The sequence below is a fragment of the Salvia hispanica genome, chromosome 6, assembly GCF_023119035.1.
Source record: "Salvia hispanica cultivar TCC Black 2014 chromosome 6, UniMelb_Shisp_WGS_1.0, whole genome shotgun sequence".
NCBI classification, from domain to species: Eukaryota; Viridiplantae; Streptophyta; class Magnoliopsida; order Lamiales; family Lamiaceae; genus Salvia; species Salvia hispanica.
In genome coordinates this window covers 42,880,169-42,900,591 of record NC_062970.1, presented here as the reverse complement: position 1 = coordinate 42,900,591, position 20,423 = coordinate 42,880,169, and the positions used below count along the sequence as shown (strand labels likewise).

Here is a 20,423-nt window from a genome sequence, read left to right as displayed (position 1 = left end):
CTACTATATGGATATAGTTCATGTGTGACAAGCTATTTAATAGTATTTCAAATTGATGAAACTTCAAATAAGTTTGGAATGTTGAACAACCAATTCTACCAAACAATCACGGAGCAGGAAAATAGCATGTAACCGAAAATTGAAGTAACTGTAATTGATAGGGTTTCAAAGGGGGTAAGAAAATTCACTTCAGAATATAGAGCTTTAAAGGACAAGAAGAAACGGATTATAAAGATGAAAACTTTGTTAAAATGTTTAGCAAATGTGAATAAAATTAAGCTCGATTGTATATAAATAAAACTGGCTGGTCCAATTACAATTTATTTTTAAATGAGTTAGTAATGATAAATCAAGGGTTTCTGTCCATAGTATGCACGCGTTTGTACAAAAATATCACTCTCTTTGAAATCTATACCCCAAGGCCAAGAGCTACCACCAAATGGTGCCTTTTATGAAAGAATTAACAAAAATAAAATAAAATGATGCTTTCAAAATCTTACTTTTTGTAAGTGGGATTGTAATCTTGATTTGTTGTAAAGTTATTTTAGGCTTGATGAAAAAAAGAGTAAATGCGTATATTTTGATTATCATAAAATACTTATATATCTCATGTTAAATTAGAGCAAATTATCAAATGAATTAAAAATTTAAGTCGAATTCGGAGCAGTCCCATATACTTTCTAAAAAACAACTATATATCACAAAGTTTACAAAATGTACAATTATCCAATTCTAAATTTTCCAATGGCCTATGTGCGTATTGCCTCTCGCCATTAAAATTTTCAATCACGAAATATTATTAAATTAATTCTATTATAGGAGTATCGCTTAAATTAAGTTTCAAACGGAATATTAGATTATGAAATTTCAGTTTTTTCCAATTATTGATTCAGTGCAAAACCTCTGGTGCCTCGATGTTGTACATAATTTTCTTTCTTTGGTATCCTTCTTCTCCCCATTTTCTCTCTCTTTCCCTAATTGGTACTATAACTCTTTGGCAATTTGCCCAAATTGTTTTGTTCTCATAGGTTAACCATGCTGCTTTTCTCTCTCATCACTCTATTTTAATTCCATGTTAATATATAATTATGATGAGAAATCATTTTCAATTCACATAACGTCTCCGCTGGTGTAGGGTCTTGTTTTGCACCTTTGATTTTCAATCAAGATTTTTGTCATTCAGGTATAAGTTGTTTCATCACTTTCACTTCTCCATCAAAACTTGCCTAGTTAAAATTCTTGAGTTCCCATTGCAGTTTATTTTATAATGAGTACACAATGATATTTTATTTGTTTTTGTGACTCTGTCAATAGTATTGCCGGTCATCGCAAGTCTAGCTAAATTTTCTACATCGATTATATGAGTGGTTTTTCTCCAACATTTTATTTCAATATCCTACTGATAATGCACGCATTTGTTTATAAATATCTTATCTTTGCAAGGTAAACCCTAATCGTACGTCAAGAGCTAGCAAGTAACAAATGGTGCATTTTAAGTGAAAAGACATTTAAGATCTTGCCTTTTGTAAGTGGGATTATGATCTTGATTGTTTTAAGTACACGTAATTAATATAGTATGATGTTTGAATCATATGCTTGCTGAAAAATAAAGTTAGGATTTGGCTTTTTCTAGTGATTTTATTGCGGCATTTGCTATAGAATCAGCGGAATTTTACTTTTACCTGCATTCGTTTTCGGTATTTTGTAAAAATAATAATCAAAGGAATAACCACTTCCCTCCATAATTGGAATCTGGATCAGGTCACAAGAAACAAAATTTATAGGATCAACATTTTCTTCTCACTATATATAACCAAGATATGACGTACTCTATGTAATTGCTAACTCTACTACCTCCCTAGTCATACAATTAATCGAACAACTGACCTACAAATCATGCAATTTGTTTCATTTCAACACAAATCACCAATCTCCAACACCGATACTTTCCTTACTAATTAAACCAAAAAAAAAAAAAACTCCTCTCAAAACTCCATATTTACACTACAAAATAAATTTGAACAAAAAATTAGAAAAAAAAAAAGGCAAATCACCTACAAATAATGACTCAACCCTAATTCTGGCCAGGATTATATACGTAACCTAATGAACTTCAATGACCAAAATAAGTAATACTAATAAATCAAGAAACAAACAACCCCTTAACAAAGAAAAAATATCACAATTTAACACCCTTATTCTCTCTCACAATATATTAATTCCATATCAATACTAATTTAATCGTGATGGGAAATCATTTTCAATTCGCAGAATCTAACTACCTAAGTATCTCAGTGGGTCTTGAATCTTGCCTTGCCTTTGATTTTCTATCCTCAATTTTTGTCATTATCTTTCTTATATTTTATGTCTGAATACCAAGTCCTGCCCTATCCTCTAGAAATACCTTCCTCACTTCTCTTCAACTCCTCACATAAAAAAAAAACACTTAAAAATTTCTAACATGGCACCAACACTTTTAGCTAAGCTAATTATCTTCACTGCATTTTTTCTACTTCAGGTTTGGGCTTCCGAGAGCGCAGCCGCCCGCACCTCATTAATGGCGGATCGTCACCAGCAGTGGATGGCAGAAGTCGGCCGCACCTACAAAGACGCCACGAACATGGCCCCCAGATTCAAAATATTCAAGGCCAACGCAGCCTTCATCGACGCATTCAATGCCGCCGGAAACCGCTCTTATACCCTCGCCATCAACGAATTCGCCGATCTCACAAATGAGGAATTCCTGTCGACTAGAACTGGACTCGACATGGGATCTCATTCTCACCGAAACTCTTCTTCTTCGTTCATGTACGCTGACGTCGCTGATGCTCCGGCCAGCGTCGACTGGAGAACCAAGGGCGCCGTCACCGATGTTAAGAATCAAGGCCACTGCAGTAAGTTCCATATATGACCTAAAAATGGGTAAATTGTCGGAAAAACATGAAATTTAGTCAAATTGCAGTATATCCCGCAACTTTAAAAATCAAACGAAAAAAATTAAGCATTAAGTTTGAGTTTCTTCGCGACAAAACTTCATTTTTCAAAATTGTCTTAATCGAAAAATCAGACGTGAACGTAACCGCCTATGAGTTCACCGATGCCACCTATTTATAAAGAAAACAATACTGTTTGGCTAAAAATTAGTTTCAAGAACATATTACATGTAGATGACCGTATTTTTTCCCCGTGGGATGATTGCAAACAAATCCAAATTTAATGATTTTTCGTATTTATTTTTACTGTTGCGGGATATGAGACAAAATTTATAGTTTTAACGGTACGTTTGAGAGCCAACTTAGAGTGGTAACATGGGAAAGATGACATGCCATGACCAATGAGAACGTAGCAGTAGCATACCCACATGGGAATAAGAGTTTAGATTATGAAAGACCCAGGTTTGGTTCTTGGCTGTGTATTTCAGTTGTTATTTTTGAAAAACAACTAAAATTGGTTCGATTAGAAAGTTTTTAATTTTAAAACAAATTTTTAGGCAAATATGCCAAAAATGATTTTATAATCGGTGATTACGCACTCTTAAATCAAAAATCCTGAATACGCCACTAAGACGTTGGTTTTGAAGTTTATAGTCAATTGACATGAAACATTAAGGGATGAGTTCTCATATTTGGCCAGTAACACATATATACTTGATTCGACATGTGCAGGAAGTTGTTGGGCATTTTCAGCAGTTGCAGCAACAGAAGGCATAAACCAGCTGACTACCAGGGATCTGGTTTCTTTGTCCGAACAAGAGCTCATTGATTGCGACAATACCCAAAGCCTAGGATGCCGCGGCGGATATCCCGACAAAGCGTTCCAGTACATCGCCGATAACAACGGCCTCTCACCCGACTCAGACTACATCTACGAAGCAACCGATGGAAGTTGCAGCCCTGAGCGAGCGACTTCCCGCGCCGGCAAGATCAGCGGGTACGAGAATGTCCCGGCCAACGACGAGGCGGCGCTGATGAAGGCCGTGGCTAACCAGCCCGTCTCTGTCGTCATTGATGCTGGCGGAGCCGGGTTTCGGTTCCACAACAGCGGCGTCTTCACGGGAGAGTGCGGGACGGAGATGAACCATGCGGTGACGGTCGTCGGCTACGGCGAAAGTAGCGACGGAATTAAGTATTGGTTGGTGAAGAATTCGTGGGGAACGGGATGGGGAGAGGATGGATATGTGAGGATTCAAAGGGAGAGTGGAAATGTTGAAGGACTTTGTGGCATTGCTAAGTGGGCATCCTATCCCGTTGCTTAAGTTATTATTATTATTATTATTATTATTATTATTATTATTATTATTATTATTATTATTATTATTATAAAAGTGTCACGCACATAAAAAAATAGTGCTATTTTATATGTGATACATTTATATACTACTATATTTTGTTGTTAATTTTTCATCGCGAGTTTCATTTTATGAATCCAGCGTTAGTAATCCAAATTATTAATTATATGGATGATATCAGTTGTGTGACTAGCTATTTAATAGTATTTCAAATTGATGAAACTTCGAATTAATTTGGAATGTTGAACTATCAATTCTACCAAACAATCACGGATTAAGGGAAATAGAGCTTTAAGGGAACAAAGAAGAAATGGAGATTATAAAGATGATCTTTGTTAAAATGTTTAAGTAGCAAATGTGTATAAAATTAAGCTCCATAGTATAAATCAAACTGGCCGTTCCAATGTCTACAATTTATTTTAAAATGAGTTAATATCAAGGGTTTCTGTCAATATTAGTGGTATGCACGCGTTTGTACGGAAATATCTCACTCTCTTTGAAAAGCTAAACCCTAAGGTCATGAGCTAGCAACAAATGGTGCCTTTTATAAAAGAATTAATTAATAAAAATACAATAAAATGGTGCTTTCAAAATCTTACTTTTTGTAAGTGGGATTATAATCTTGATTGTTGTAAAGTTATTGTCACGTCCGCATTCTATAAGCATAGAAAACATGGTTGATCGTGACTATGAGAGAGTTAAAGAAGCGGGGAAGAAAGGGGGATTATAATCTTTGATTGTTGTAAAGTTATTTTATGCCTATTACATGTACTCTAACTAATATGAGGTTTGCATTATATGCTTGCTGAAAAAGAGTCATAACACAAACGCGAAGTTTTGATTATCATAAAATCATTATCTATATCTTGTTAAGTTTAGGGCAAATTGTAAATGCATTAACAATTTTGGTCAAATTTGGGTCAATCCCATATATGTTCTAAAAAAACAATAAACACAAAGTTTAACAAATACTCCTTCCGTTCCACAATAATATGCATTCTTTCATTTTTAATTCGTCCCACAAGAATGTGCACTTTCAAATTTTGGAACTCCTTTCTCTCTAATAAGTTGGGTTCATTCTCCACTAACAATACTTTATTTACCTTTTCTCCCTACCTCTCTCTTACTTTACCAATTGTGCAATATTAAAACCCGTGCCGAACCCGAAGTACATATTTTTTAGGGACGGAGGGAGTATACAATTATCTAATTCAAAATTTTCAAATGACCTATGTGTAGAAATTTTAGTGACATGTCATATAAGCATGTACAGATTTAAATGATGTACTAACATATATGTATACTGATTATAGTAATTTAAATTACGAAATATGATAAAATACCATTATATCCCTTAAGTTTCAACCAGATTAGTAAGTTTCAGATTTACCAATTGTTTCATTGGTACGAAATGACGTATTTTTTGTGGTGCTCGATATTGTAAATATTTTTCTTTCTTTTTCCTTACTATTATTGCAAATAAGATTCGTATCATTCTTTACCCCATTTTCTCCCTCTTACCCTAACTCTGGCAATTCGACCAAATTGTTTTGTTCTCATAGGTTACCATGCTTTCATTTTCACCTCTCTCTCTCTCTCATCAATCTATTTTAATTCCTTATTAATTTAGTAATTATTTATGATGAGAAATCATTTTCAATTCACATATCGTCTCCGTGGGTCTAAGGTCTTGTTTTGCGCCTTTGATTTTCTATCAAGATTTTTGTCATTCAGGTATAAGTTGTTTCATCACTTTCACTTCTCCATCAAAACTTGCCTAGTTAAAATTCTTGAGTTCCCATTGCAGTTCAATTTCACATGACTATACAATTGATATTTTATTTGTTTCTGTGACTCTGTCAACATAATTGTATTGATATTTTATTTGTTTCTGTGACTCTGTCAACAATATTGCCAGTCATTGCAAGTCTAGCTAAAATTTCGGCATCGATTATACGAGTGGTTTTTCCATAATTTTATTTCAGTATCCTACTTATAATGCACGCATTTAACTTGTTTATAAATATCTTTCTCTTTGCAAGCTAAACCCTAATCGTACGTTAGCAAGAAACAAATGGAGCATTTTACTTGAAAAAGTGCATTTAAAATCTTACCTTTTGTAAGTGGGATTATGATCTTGATTGTTGTAAAATTATGTTATTCCTTGTACATATAATTATTCTGATGTTTGAATCACATGCTTCCTGAAAAATAAAGTTAGGGTTTGGTTTTTTTCTAGGAATTTTACTTTTACATGCATTCGTTTTTGGTATTTTGTAAAAATATCATCGACAGATTAACACTTCCTTGCATTATTGGTATCCAGATCAAGTTAGTGACGGATACAAGAAATCTTGGAACATGTTTGGTAGGGTAGATAACTCATTTATATTTGGAATTCTATGACTGAAAATGACACTATGTTTGGAATTCTATGATCAAAAATGACATCTTTGGTCGTAGAATTCCAAACATAGATAAATTATCTACCCACCAAACAAGTTCTCTATGTATTGCTAACTCTACTTCCTCCCTCCTTAGACAATTTATCGAACAACGACCTATAAACCATGCAGTTTATTTCATTTCAACACCAATCACCAACCTTCAACACCGATATTTTCCTAACTAATTCCAAAAATTCTCGTCTCAAAACTCCATATTTACACAACAAAATAAATTTGAACAGAAAAATTGAGAAAATTGAAAAAAAGGCAAATCACCTACAGATAATGACTCAGCCCTAATTCTGGCCAGGATTATATTCGTAACCTAATGAACTCCAATAACCAAAATAAGTAATACTAATAATTCAAGAAACAAACAACCCCTTAAGAAAGAAAAATTATCACAATTGTGATGGGAAATCATTTTCAATTCACAGAATCTAACTACCTAAGTATCTCAGTGGGTCTTGAATCTTCTCTTACCTTTGATTTTCCATCTTAATTTTTTGTCACCGTCTTTCCTATGTTTGGAGGTCCGAATACCAAGTCATGCCCTATCCCTCTATAAATACCTTCATCACTTCACCTCAACTCCTCACATAAAAAAAAAAAACACTTGAATATCCAACATGGCACCAACACTTTCATCTAAGCTAATCTTTGCTGCATTTTTTCTGCTCCAGGTTTGGGCTTCCGAGAGCGCAGCCGCCCGCACCTCATTGATGGCGGATCGTCACCAGCAGTGGATGGCGGAAGTCGGCCGCAGCTACAAAGATGCCGCGGACAAGGCCCGCAGGTTCAAAATATTCAAGGCCAACGCCGCCTTCATCGACGCATTCAATGCCGCCGGAAACCGCTCTTATACCCTCGCCATCAACGAATTCGCCGATCTCACAAATGAGGAGTTCCTGTCGACTAGAACCGGATTCAAGATGGGATCTCATTCTCACCGGAACGCTTCTTCTTCGTTCATGTACGCTGACGTCGCTGATGCTCCGGCCAGCGTCGACTGGAGAACCAAGGGCGCCGTCACCGATGTTAAGAATCAAGGCCACTGCGGTAAGTCAATGACCTAAAAAAAAATTCATTTTTAAAATTGTGTCCTAATCGAAAAATCAGACGTGTAGATGACCATATTTTTTCGCTGTGGGATAATTGCAAACAAATCCAAATTTCATGATTTTTCGAGTTTATTTTTAAAGTTACAGGACGTACATAAAAACCTGATGGTTTTTCTAATTGAGCAAATTGATGGCAAAATCATGAAATTTGATCAAATTCTAGTTCATCCCGCAATTTTAAAAACTAGCCTGGAAATATGAAATTTGAATGTCTTCAGTTATCTCATGGCGAAATTTTTTTGATGAAATTATATCTGATATAGAACAAATCATACTTAGACGTAACCACCAATAACTCAAACGATGTTGTATTTTTATAAACAAAACAAATTTGTTTAGTTGAAAATCATCATCGATGTAGACAACTATGGTTTATTTGAGGACAATCTAAATTTCATAAATTTCTCGGCTAATTTTAAAAGTTGTGTGAGATACTAAAAATTAATCAAACTTCTTCAATTTGCCATTTTTTATCATAGATAAAAATCAATGAGTTTCATCCTAAAAAATGTGGTTTCAGTTCTTTCTTTACACGATTGTGGGATAATTATATTTTATTCTTAGTTTCAATTGTCAACACATATGATATTATCGCAGGATGTTGTTGGGCATTCGCGGCCGTTGCAGCAACAGAAGGTATAAACCAGCTAAGCACCGGCAAACTTGTTTCTCTGTCCGAACAAGAGCTCGTTGATTGCGAGACCCGGAGCAGCGGATGTTTCGGGGGATACCCTGACGCGGCTTTCGAGTACATCGCCAGCAACGGCGGCCTCTCGGCCGAGTCGGACTACCCCTTCGAGGGGGCGGACGGCAGCTGCAGCCCCGAGCGGGCGGCCACCCGCGCCGGCAAGATCAGCGGGTACGAGAGTGTTCCGGCCAACGACGAGGCGGCACTGATGAACGCGGTGGCGAACCAGCCCGTCACCGTGGGCATCGACGCCAGCGGGGAGGAGTTCAAGTTCCACCGCAGCGGCGTTTTCTCGGGAGATTGCGGGACGAATCTGAACCACGCGGTGACGATCGTGGGCTACGGCGAGAGTGGCGACGGAATGAAGTATTGGTTGGTGAAGAATTCGTGGGGGGAGAGTTGGGGTGAGAATGGGTATGGGATGATTCAGAGGGAGAGTGGGAACATGGGAGGGCTTTGTGGCATTGCCATGAAAGCATCTTATCCAGTTGCTTAGATGGATTATAGAATTATTAATATGTATTGTATGAATGTTTCCTTCCTCTTCCATGGAACACAAGAAAATAAATATTAAACCCCAGATATTGGGTACTACCAATGGAGTGAAGTGTCATAGTTGATGAGTAAAGAGTTGTTTAAGAGCATCCACACTGGTGGACTAGCCGGTGCCCTAGCCGCCGGTGAGCAGCTAGGCATCCGGCTAGTCTACCATTGCGTGCGGCTAATTACAGGACGGACGAAAAAAGCCCTAGAGGTCGTCCATGGAAGTTTCTTTTTTTTTTTAAAATTGGAGTAGTAGTTTGTTTTTTTTTTTTTTTTTGTAGTATGTTTTTTTTTTGTTTTATTTTATCGAATTATGTTTGAACTTTTTCCATTTTTTTTTTCAATTTGATTTCGTATTTGTTATTTAATTTGCTGGACTAGGGCATTGGTTAAACTGTTGTTTGGCTAAGATATTGGTTTGCTAGTCCATGATAGTGTGACAGGAGGAGTTTTAGGCTGGGCTCATTGCCAGTCCACACTGCCGTGGATGCTCTAACTTTTGGTGTTATTAATTAACCGTGAAATGTAAATTGAGAGCTATTGTTTTATGTCTACTTCTTATTTCTATATTAATTGTTATCAATCATTTAATGGTGATGGTAGGATACAAAATCGTGAATCTGATGATCTAGATGTAATTGAGGCATGGATATCCGTTGTCTCATGGGCCCCTAAGGCCCACTACATAAGCCCATATGCATTCTGTAATCTAGGAATGATCTATAAGTAAGCTCTTCAATACTTTGAATTCCATTTGTTGTCATTAAGCTTGTTGATTAGCATTTCAAAATTGAAAGCACTTCAATTATGATCTCAATAGTTCATATAAAAAAGTAAGGATATTAGTTGTGTGACTATTTTGATTCCAAATTGATAAGAACTTCAAAATTTTGAGTGTTGAACAAACAATTACAGCTTCATCCAACTGCTTTTAAATTTTCAAGAACAATTAAAATAACTGAATGGCAATGAATAGAAATGATCAAATATCAAGTCCAAAACCAGCTAGGTTGCAAGATCATCAAGCTGGCTTGTTGAGGCACAATTTAGAGTAAACTAGAATAGAATCTAGAAATAGCCCCACAACAAACAACTCAGAGGATACACCAAAATAGTGGAATTAGCTATAGGTGGATTTGAGAGAAAGGAACAAACTAGTGATGAGATCAGGCTCGTTTGCCGCTGCTGGGGTTTGTTTTTGTGCAGAGCTTCCAGCGGCCTTTGGCGCGTCTGCGCTTGATGAGTGCTCTCCCACTGGTGGTGCTCATACGCTTGCGGAAGCCATGCGTTCGAGCCAGCGATTTTCGTGATCTGTTCCTCTTGGTTTGGCACAGCAAGTATTTGGATGCGCGCACAACTAGCCCGCGCCTCTTCTCACTTGCCTTGCCAATGCTGGCACTCAGACATAGCCCCAATGACAATCCTAGGATTAACAACACAAACAATTTTTCAACTAATGAAAAGGGGTATCAACATGCTCCAATTCTTGAATCCTAAAGATCAATTTTTTATTATAACCATAACCCAGTTTCATGACAGGTGAACTAAAAGAGACAAGCACTAAGTACATTCTTCAATTCTTGAATCCAATAACCATAACCAAGTTTTATGACAGCACTAAACTAAAAGGAACAAGCACTACTTACATTCTTCAATTCTTGAATCCTAAAGATCAAATTTTATTATAATCATGACCAAGCTTTATGACTGCATTGAACTAAATGGACAAAGACTACTTATATTCTTCAATTCTTGAATCCAAAAGATCAGATTTCATTATCACCATAACCAAGTTTCAAGACAGCATCCATCTAAAAGGAATAAGGACTACTTTAAATTCTTCAATTCTTTCAGAAGATCAAATTTTTAATGCATCCATAACCAAGTTTCAAGACAGCATTGAACTAAAAGGGACAAGCACTACTTATATTTTTCAATTCTCGAACCCAAAAGATCAAATTTTATCATAAATTTATAACCATAACCAAGTTTATGACAGCATTGAACTAAAAGGAACAAGCCCTGCTTATATTCTTCAAATCGTGAATCCAAAAGATCAAATTTACTATAACCATGACCAAGTTACATGGCAACATTGAACTAAAAGAGACAAGCACTACTTACATTCGTCTAAAACACACAGCATATGTGCAATTGTGATAAAAACAACCCACTCCACACCCTAGTCTCATCTATGAAGTTCACACATCTCAATCACACAACATAACAAAATCAAGTAAGTAAGAAACTGAAATTGAAACAATACACAATGGCAGAATTCAATTGCAATACCAATAAATCAAGAATTGCCAAATTTGAACAGAGAAGCCACAATCCTAAAACAAAACCTGAGAAGGAAGAAGCGGAAGAGAGGGAAAGAGATGATGGCGTGAAGGCGGAATGGAGAGGGCCAGAAGAAATCTGCGCCTTAGGTCTGGCGTTGAGTGAAAGAGAAGTAGCAGTTCTTGAAGCTAGCGAAAGTGAAGCTGAAGGTGTGCTCCCTCTGTAACACAGAGTTGTTCCCACTGAAAAGCAGGACGCCATTTTTTTAGCTTGATTTCTCACTCCCTTCGATACTGTTATCCAAATTCAGGGGTTTGTTTCTGCTGCCTTATCTTCAATTTCATTCAACCAAACGTTACAAATTTGTCGTGGGCTTTGTCTGTTGGGCCTTACATTGACACCATGGCCCATTTATATGGGCTCCACCATCAACTAATTGGGCCTAACTTTTAAAAAATGTTGGGCCTGCTTTAAGATCATGGACCTATTACTATGATTGCATTATCATTGAATTGGGCCAAAAGTTTGCCCAAATCTAACTTCTTTTTGTGTGTTTTAAAGAGTTCATTATAGTGGACGCAGAAAAAAAATAATTGTAGGAACTTTAATGTTTCAATAATTTACTAGGCAACAATTTGTTGAACATAATTGATCATAATTTCCACAGTTTATAAAGTGCAAGAAAAGAAAAGAATTATTCCAAATCTTGTTCCATAATTGTTGATAATTTCCACAATTGAGAGAAATTATTTTATCAACTCAATTGTGATTCAATAAAACTTTTGAGTGTAACTCAAATTGATTTTGAGTCTTAAAAGCTTTAAATTATGTCAGGTCTATAAGTACACCAAATCATGTCATATCATTCTCAGATGGCTTAAACTGACCAACTAAAATGTAAGACTAAAAATCAAACTTCACTTAATTTTTTAATTTTAGAAGCAATTATTATCCCCATCCAACAATGCTTTATGAAAAAAGAATAAAAATGAGGTGGCCACGCACATCAGCAGCCCAAAACTTTAATCAATAGTCTTTTAAAATAATTATATTCCAATAATAATAGATTTCACTAGAAAGTAGAAAGATTAATTAATCAGCACAGACCAATGTGCTGACTCAAATTATTTCTGCATGGCAATAAATTTCGTTTGTCACTTCCATTATTGGTTGACTATTACTACTTTGTCACGACATACCAATAATCATCAAATAATTCCGAAATATTCTTGTCACAGCCTCCGCCTAGCAATTGTTATCACGTAATTGAGGAATCACAAGTTTCATCCACTTTCACAAATATCAAACTCATTTAACTAGAAAGTTGGACCATAATTTTCAACTAGTTGCAATCAAACTCAATAACAAAATTTTGAATGTGACTACCACTTTTATTAAGAAAGTTACTTGTTTCAATACAACTCAAAGAGTAGGTTGACTTGTATCATACGTCAATTCATGAAATTTATTTTAGATGGTTTAACTAATCCACTTTCATTTGTCACTTAAAATGCCATTAATGTTAGTAATGATCGAGTGACTCGAGCCTAAAATTCAATAGGTTGAGTACAAATAATTAATACGATATTTAATTAGTGGTATTAAAAAACATAATTATTTCGCCCCAAACCTCAACCCAGAAAAGAAAGTGTTATAGTCTAATTTAGAATTAATAAATACACACATATTATTTAAATAATATAATAATTACATACAGAAATATAAAAAGATAAATAATTTAGAACGATTTAAAAAATTAAAATTGCATGTATATAAAGATTTTTGAAACAATAACTTGATGTTCCTAAAAAAATTATGATATTCCTCCTAACTTTTTAAGAAATAAGAGTTAAAAAAATAAAATATTTTGAGGGTGCGTGTGTGTTCACTCACAATCGCTGACAACATTTGGCATGATCTGAGGCATGGGCGCAAACACTCCATTGCATGCGAGTGAGGACCGGACGAATTTGGTCTGATTTGAGGTGCGGGCACAAACTCTCATTTGCACGGGAGTGAAGATTGAATCACTTGTGCAGATTGTAGAGCGGTCCAAGTCGTGTGGAATCGGTCGATCTAGAAGTGACGGTCATTTGGAAAATTTTTATTTTCCTCATTTTCTTTTATTTTAACTGTTTTTATGATTTGGGATTTCTTTTCTCGCATTTTATTTGTGGCATGTGAGTTATGAGTATTTGAGGGATAGCTAGAAAATATAATATGACATGTAATAGTAATAGGTTTTATGGTATGCAGTGTGAGTGTCTTAGTATTCAAATTGGGACCAAAACTTGACCTACCTATAGCCAATATCATTTTGAATAGCCATTCCATATAGATATGTTATTATCTAAGAAGTCCTATTTTCAATTTAATATGTTCTACTTTTCTATTGAAAGTATTGTGGGTAGCCGCCAATGGATAAAAATCGTTGACAACTAAAAAGAATAAAGAAAAGCCTATACCTACTCTTGACATTATATAATTGTACGTATATTTGCATGGAAGTTTCATCATGATACATGTTATATGGTTTTATAGCATAGTCTTAAAATAACTAAAATAATTTATGAAATCGTTAAAGACACATTAGTTTGGATTGAATTGTAGAAGGCGGCGTGGATGCAAAATCACAACCTTAGCTTATTTAAACTTTATTAATTGTCATAAGTTATAACTGTAATTAACAGCTAGAGCCTAGATGGATTAAATCAAATTAATTTCTTAACTGTTGAGGATTTATTTAGCTGCCTTATGGAGTTTCGAGTAACATTACCAATAAAATAAGAAAATTACTGTTAAAACAACTTTTGCATGATGTAAAGTCGATCATATATAATATAATTACAAAATTTAAACGTGTTAGGAACAATATTTTTAATTATTTTTTTTCAAAAAGAATGTGTTGTTGAGCACGTAAACATATTTTTAAAGTCAATGCAATATACGGAGTTGATTGATAAATTAAACATTAAAGAAAATACACCACGCATAAAGTTTCATTGCGTGCAAACTGCTCCATCTTCTTAATCTAAGAGAACTACATTGAAGTGAAATCAAAATTAGGTGAACAATAAAACTCCATTCCCATCTATTTAGAAATAATATTCAACCATTCCATATTTGGTAATTGTGAGATCGAAATATTTATCCGAGCATCTCCAATGGCAATAGGTCAGCCATAGGCCAGCCACAGGCTAGCCACTCTCTCTCCCTGCCACGTCATCAACACTAAAAATCCACCTGTCACATCATCATTTTAATCAAATAGGCTAGCCGCAATAAAAATAATTCAAAAACAACTACATTTGCGGAATTAAACACAAAATACGGAATTAAATTTACGACACATATACAGGAAAAATTCATTAATTTTATTTAAATAAAAAAAAGTACATTAACTAAAAATTAAAAAAATTACTCCCTCCGTTTCGCTATAGTTGAGGCGGAACTTTTGGGCACGGAGTTTTAGATATGAATGTTGTGTGTGTTAAATAAATAGATAAAAAAGTAAGAGAGAAGAAAAGGTAGAGAAAATAAAGTATAAAGTGAATAGAGTAGAGAGAATAAAGTAAGAGTGAATAAAGTAGAGAGAATAAAGTAAGTGAGAGTAAAGTAAGAAAGAGAAAAAAGTTACCAAATATGGAAATGACTCAACTATAAAGAAACTTCCCGAAATGGTAAAATGACTCAACTATAACGAAACGGAGGGAGTACATAATAAAAAAAATTCGGGCTTCCAAACACGAGCCACCGCCCCACTCTACTCCTCACTAATTTATTAAAAAAATATATTAAAAAATGCAATAAAATGCAATAATTTTATATAAATTAAAAAAGGTACATCCTAAAAAAAATTACATAATTAAAAAAAATCATAAAAAATATATTAAAAATGCAATAAAAAAATGCATTAAAAAATACATTAAAAAAATGCAACAAATGCATAAAAAAATACATTAAAAAAAATCAACCAGCTACCTGAAATTGAGCCTACAATGGTGGCTAGCGGGATCGGCCAGCGGTCGGCTAGCGCCCGCAAATCGGCTAGAGCTCGCCGATCGGCTAGCCGAAATGCCGCTGGCCGGTTCCAATGGTCCGGCTAGCCGACGGACTAGCGACGCGAATCGGCTAGCCGATGGGCTAGCCGCTATTGGAGATGCTCTTAATTGATTTTTTATTTTTTTTACACAATCATGGACAACAAGAAAAATTTCCAACACAATTGAATACTACTGTACTACAATGAATTCAAGTAATTTTGATGCATGTGACAAAAAAAAAGATCTCCAAAAATGTACTCCTTGTCTTGTAAAAAAAGTTAAAATTATATTGGAGATTGATTAGACTACTAATGATTTCGATACTAAAAGTAACGGAAAATAAAAAATTTAAAATAAAATCTTTATTTCGAATCCTGTTATCTGAAATCGTCATTATAAATGATGCTTAATTAGTTACTACTAGTATTAATGAGGTAGAAGCCCAATAATTAGGATTTAAGTCACTGTATGATTGTTTAATTTTAAGCAGCTACCACTATTATGCACACAAATACAACAATTATGATCAATCAAATAGATTGGTATACTGTAGTATCTAAAACAGTCATAGTAACGTGTGTCGATAAGTCAAATGTCGTTGGGAATCCGACTTTTGACACTACTAATTTGAATCAAAATTAAATTCCATACTTATTTCTCGAAAAAAAAAGAGTATATATATACTACTAGTATTATTTATTAAACTAAAGAGTGCAATTTACTATACTTTTGTAATACGAAGTACAAAATATATTGGAAGCAAATAGGATTTTACCAATTAACTCTTAGAGTTGTTGATTGATCGAGTAAACAATATTAGATTTTGAAGTGAAAATTGATACCAGGTTTTTCTCGTGTTTTCTTGTTGTTGTTGTTGTTGTTGTGCGTGCTTCTTAGACTTTGTAAACTGTTGGTGTTGGATTGTCTTTTTTGTTTGGTTGGAATGTTGGCGTGGGTTTGTGTTTTTTTAGTTTTTGTGGTTTGGCTTTTGACCGCTTGTCACAAACCTTTGCTTGCCATTTTCCGGTTTGAGCTTTAATTAAAAAAAAATGTAATATTGAGTATATTTCTATTTAGGCTGAGTTTTTACAAAACCCCTTATTTTTGTTAAAAATTGTGAATTGCATATAATTTGTAGAATAATTGCACTCAACGTATAAATCTTCTGCACTTTCATGGTCATGTAAATCGTACTCCCTCCATTCCATAGTAATAGAGTCATTTTGCCATTTAGGTACGTTCCATAGTAATAGAGTCATTTCTTTTTTTAGTAAAAGTCAACACATTTTTTCACACCTACTTTACTCACTCTTACTTTTTTCTCTCTTCATCTCTCTACCTTTTTCATCTTCCACTTTATTCTCCATTTACTTAACTCACCTAACACAATTTTTCTTAATCTCTGTGCTGAAAAGAAACGTCTCTATTACTATGGAACGGATGGAGTAGTAATAAATTTCATCCTCTAATAAGATTTGGACCAACAACTACTAAAGTGCATCTATTTTATAAGTCAAGCGCAATTGTTTTTATGTCGTTACAAAGTGCAAGCTAAGACATCATTCTTATAATGATCCAAATAAATTGACATCATTCTTATAATGATCCAAATAAATTGACTTATGAAGAGTGAGTGATAGTTAGAGCATCCGTAATGCCGTGGATGTCCCATTGGACTTTCCATCGAACTTCCCAAAACACTTCATGTCACGTTATAAGGACTTTCCACTGCACAATGGCGGACATCCCCAAGGACTTCTCGCACGGACTTCCCGCAATAAAAAAAATTCACAAATTCACAAATATGCAATTTACGTTACTGAATTAAAATTTTGATACGAATACAGAATTTAAAAATAAAAAGCTTACATATTTAAACTAAAAAAAGTACATGGTTCACCAAAAAAAAAAACCATCCCAAACCAAAAAAAACGATTCAAAAAAAGTACATGTTATGCCTTGCAACGAGCCGTATATATAGAGTTTTTTATTAAAAAAAAAAAGAAAATCGGGACGTCTGCGTCGGCGACGCAATGGCGGACGTCGCCGGAAAGCCGCGAACATGCGGTGTCCGCAGCGGACGTCCGCTTCCTTCGCTCCCGCGCCTAATGGCGAAAGTCCCGCGCGGACGACCGGCACGCTGGTCGGACAGCCGCCGCTGGAGATGCTCTTAGCTAATATACTTATAATTAAGAGCACTTATTAATTGAGCGTATATATGTATAGTGTCGTTTAAGGGATGTGGTGCTTATCTTTAACTTACCAAGTTAAAACTTAGTCAGTATTAATGATAGCTAATTGATTGAAGTTAAAGCACTATGCTTGTTGCGAGTTGTGTGCTTATTTCGATGGCAGTTCAATAGAAATACTGATGAAAATACAAACTTTTTTTATGCATTTAGAAAAGTTCAAACTAAAAAAAAGTGAGCAAACGGCCAATATACAAATCGAGGTTCAAAGGGCTAACAAAGACAACAACCGACTAGCGAAAAGACTAAGCCAACAACCAAGAAAAACGTGAACTAAAAGTTGCACAAAACCTATCAAGACGAAGACCTAAGAAACCACTCAAACAACACCAAAAGTACCCAAGCAGCAAAGCACCTCAAGAAATCATTCAAGAACAGAAAAAGAAGAAAAGCACATCTTTGATCTTCACCAAGCGGCATACATGTCACTTTTTAAATTTCCATTCCAATCTCTAAAAATCCTAGAAAATACAAACTTTATGCAACACTTATTTTTACAAGCATAACACTAATTCGGAGAGTGAGAATAATACTACACGGCAAGACAACTATAATGCACACCACACTTATGCGAAACTACACAAAGTGAGAAGTTTACTACCTGCAAATAGAACCACTACACTACCATACAAAATAAGAAATGTATATTACACCACACCCATAGGGGATTGAATCCAAAACATCTATTTAAGAACTAATTAGTTATTAGTGGTATGATTTATTTTATGATTGGTAAACTATAGAATCTTAATCTCAGATTTTCTTTCCATTTCTTTATCTAGAATAACGAAGTAATTATCAAGATATTGCCAATGATGCACGCAAATTAGAAAGTGTCAACTAAGAAAATAATTATGAAAAAATGGAGCCCAGCTTATGATGTTTGAATGGAACAGAACACATTCCATTAAAGAATTGAAGCTACAAGTGGGAAATCAATTAGTTAAACAATCTAGTTTGTTTCCTCTTCTCAAAATCACTATGCAATGGCTTACAGCTCCCTCTGCAACTTGTCACATTTGTTTAATATATCTAAATAAATTAAAATGTGTGTGCTATGATTGGTGGCAAATTCTTGGTGAGTTGGGCCATGCTACCGAAATTGTCAATTTGCAATCATTACTTGTTTAACAGCCAGTTTGTTATCCCTATTTTTCTAATCTTTGATTGCTTGACACTTGACACAGAGATATTCAAGGAACTAAATTTGTGCATCATGTGTTTGTTGAACTACAATTATGTAAGGAAAGTATAAATAATAAATATAAGTAGTAAATTATACATCAAATTATAATAGTACTACTGCATACATTGTGACGTACTATATGAAAATAATACTTATTCTTTTTGTCCGTGATTAAGAGTCCCGGTTTGTATACTATTTATCGATAAAACGAAATTTGTATGTGCACTTTTATTGTATTACTGTTTTCATTTGATGAAATGATAATATGACTATTGCACAATATTTACCTTGGTAACATTAATGCCTCAACAAAAAAAACTTTGTCATGTTAAAAAAAAATCAATAGTACACAAGAGAAAAATGAAACTTGTACACGTACAACTTGCATGTCGGTATGCATATAAACTAGGTAGTGGAAAGGTTAATTTAATTGGGGTAAAATCTTTTGGTTAAAGTCAAATACAAGTCTACAGAGTATTATAGACTTGTCCCACTCTCATAAAAGTTGTTTCGTTTGGACAAAATATACGGGTAAGGGGAGAAATAGTTTCAACTTTTTGTTGTTTAAAAAATGACAAATTGAATACACTCTTTCAAAATTAGAATAAAAATAGCATAATTTTCCTCCTCAAACTTCAATTTTGGAGTGACTTCTTTCTCAAAGTTTAGATTTGGGGGCTTCTTCACAATAGTGTCATATATTAGTAAGTTTTTTAAATATAATTATTTCCAAAGGTCATTCTTTATTGTAACTATTCAGTAGTAGATTTTACTGTCATAATTTTATTTTTTAATTATATCTAATTGACTACTTATATACTTCCATATAAATTATGTATCTCAATGTTTTTAGTTATATTTGATCCAACAATAATCATTTAATTATGCTAAAATTAAAAAGCATCGTGCGTGCCTCAGTTGCGGCTCTTGGGTGAGTGGGCACGGGACAAGTACGAGTGCGTGTTGTGAGCCCCATCGTCGCAGCTGCCTCCAACCCCACCTCAAAAACTGTCTCTGCGTGGCTAAGTTTTACTCTTCTCTTCTCTCTTTGTTATCCTACTTTCTCAACTTACTATATTGGAAACTTTCTCAAAAAAAATACCCTATAGCTCAGTGCTCTCAAGTAGTAGTAGTAGTAACTATCTTCATCAGGCCTCATAATTACTCACCACATGTGGACTAAAAGCAAATGCATAAATTCACTAAAGTAGTAGAAAAACATCCCAAAAACAAGAAGTTGCATTATTCAGGAATGAAATCGGTGCCTATATTTATATTCACCTCAGTTGAATTCCAAGAAAACAAACGAGAAATAGAATGTTTATTGAAAATCCCGTGACATGCGCGCCAACCAAAATACAAAACAAAACAAAACAAACCCATTTTTCTTTTCATGAAAAAAAGCAACAAATTAGCCTCCAAAAACCTTTAACAGTCTGTGCTACCAAATGTACAAAAAAAGACACATCCCAGTGATCCCACACACCCCACCTTTTCCCACTCAAATACTTCCAACAATTTCCAACTCTTCAATCTCCATTTCCTCCTCGGCATTACGCTAAATACACCATGTGA

General features: G+C 34.7%; 3 protein-coding genes across 3 annotated transcripts; 2 read left to right on the top strand and 1 right to left on the bottom strand.

Annotated features, from left to right (window-relative positions):
• Window positions 1-2,389: 2,389 nt before the first annotated feature.
• LOC125196637 (ervatamin-B-like) lies at window positions 2,390-4,346 on the top strand. Its single transcript, XM_048095233.1, has 2 exons — window positions 2,390-2,894; window positions 3,666-4,346. Exons 1-2 carry the CDS (start codon window positions 2,462-2,464, stop codon window positions 4,253-4,255), a joined length of 1,023 nt encoding a protein of 340 aa, XP_047951190.1. The 5' UTR covers window positions 2,390-2,461; the 3' UTR covers window positions 4,256-4,346.
• A 2,977-nt stretch (window positions 4,347-7,323) lies between these two features.
• Window positions 7,324-9,142, top strand: LOC125196553 (ervatamin-B-like). The gene is made up of 2 exons (XM_048095115.1): window positions 7,324-7,794; window positions 8,454-9,142. Exons 1-2 carry the CDS (start codon window positions 7,365-7,367, stop codon window positions 9,038-9,040), a joined length of 1,017 nt encoding a protein of 338 aa, XP_047951072.1. The 5' UTR covers window positions 7,324-7,364; the 3' UTR covers window positions 9,041-9,142.
• Window positions 9,143-10,042: 900 nt separating this feature from the next.
• On the bottom strand, window positions 10,043-11,690 carry LOC125192815 (50S ribosomal protein L34, chloroplastic). Its single transcript, XM_048090472.1, has 2 exons — window positions 11,436-11,690; window positions 10,043-10,510 (listed from the first exon to the last, which is right to left on the bottom strand). Exons 1-2 carry the CDS (start codon window positions 11,629-11,631, stop codon window positions 10,254-10,256), a joined length of 453 nt encoding a protein of 150 aa, XP_047946429.1. The 5' UTR covers window positions 11,632-11,690; the 3' UTR covers window positions 10,043-10,253.
• Between the last annotated feature and the right edge of the window lie 8,733 nt (window positions 11,691-20,423).

Bases quoted from the DNA above. Each gene is read 5' to 3' on its own strand.
- LOC125196637 (XM_048095233.1), top strand. From the start codon at position 2,462: ATGGCACCAACACTTTTAGCTAAGCTAATTATCTTCACTGCATTTTTT. The intron at 2,895-3,665 runs GTAAGTTCCATA...CGACATGTGCAG, and splicing joins TAAGAATCAAGGCCACTGCA to GAAGTTGTTGGGCATTTTCA.
- LOC125196553 (XM_048095115.1), top strand. From the start codon at position 7,365: ATGGCACCAACACTTTCATCTAAGCTAATCTTTGCTGCATTTTTTCTG. The intron at 7,795-8,453 runs GTAAGTCAATGA...ATATTATCGCAG, and splicing joins TAAGAATCAAGGCCACTGCG to GATGTTGTTGGGCATTCGCG.
- LOC125192815 (XM_048090472.1), bottom strand. From the start codon at position 11,631: ATGGCGTCCTGCTTTTCAGTGGGAACAACTCTGTGTTACAGAGGGAGC. The intron at 10,511-11,435 runs GTTTTGTTTTAG...TGTTAATCCTAG, and splicing joins TTCCGCTTCTTCCTTCTCAG to GATTGTCATTGGGGCTATGT.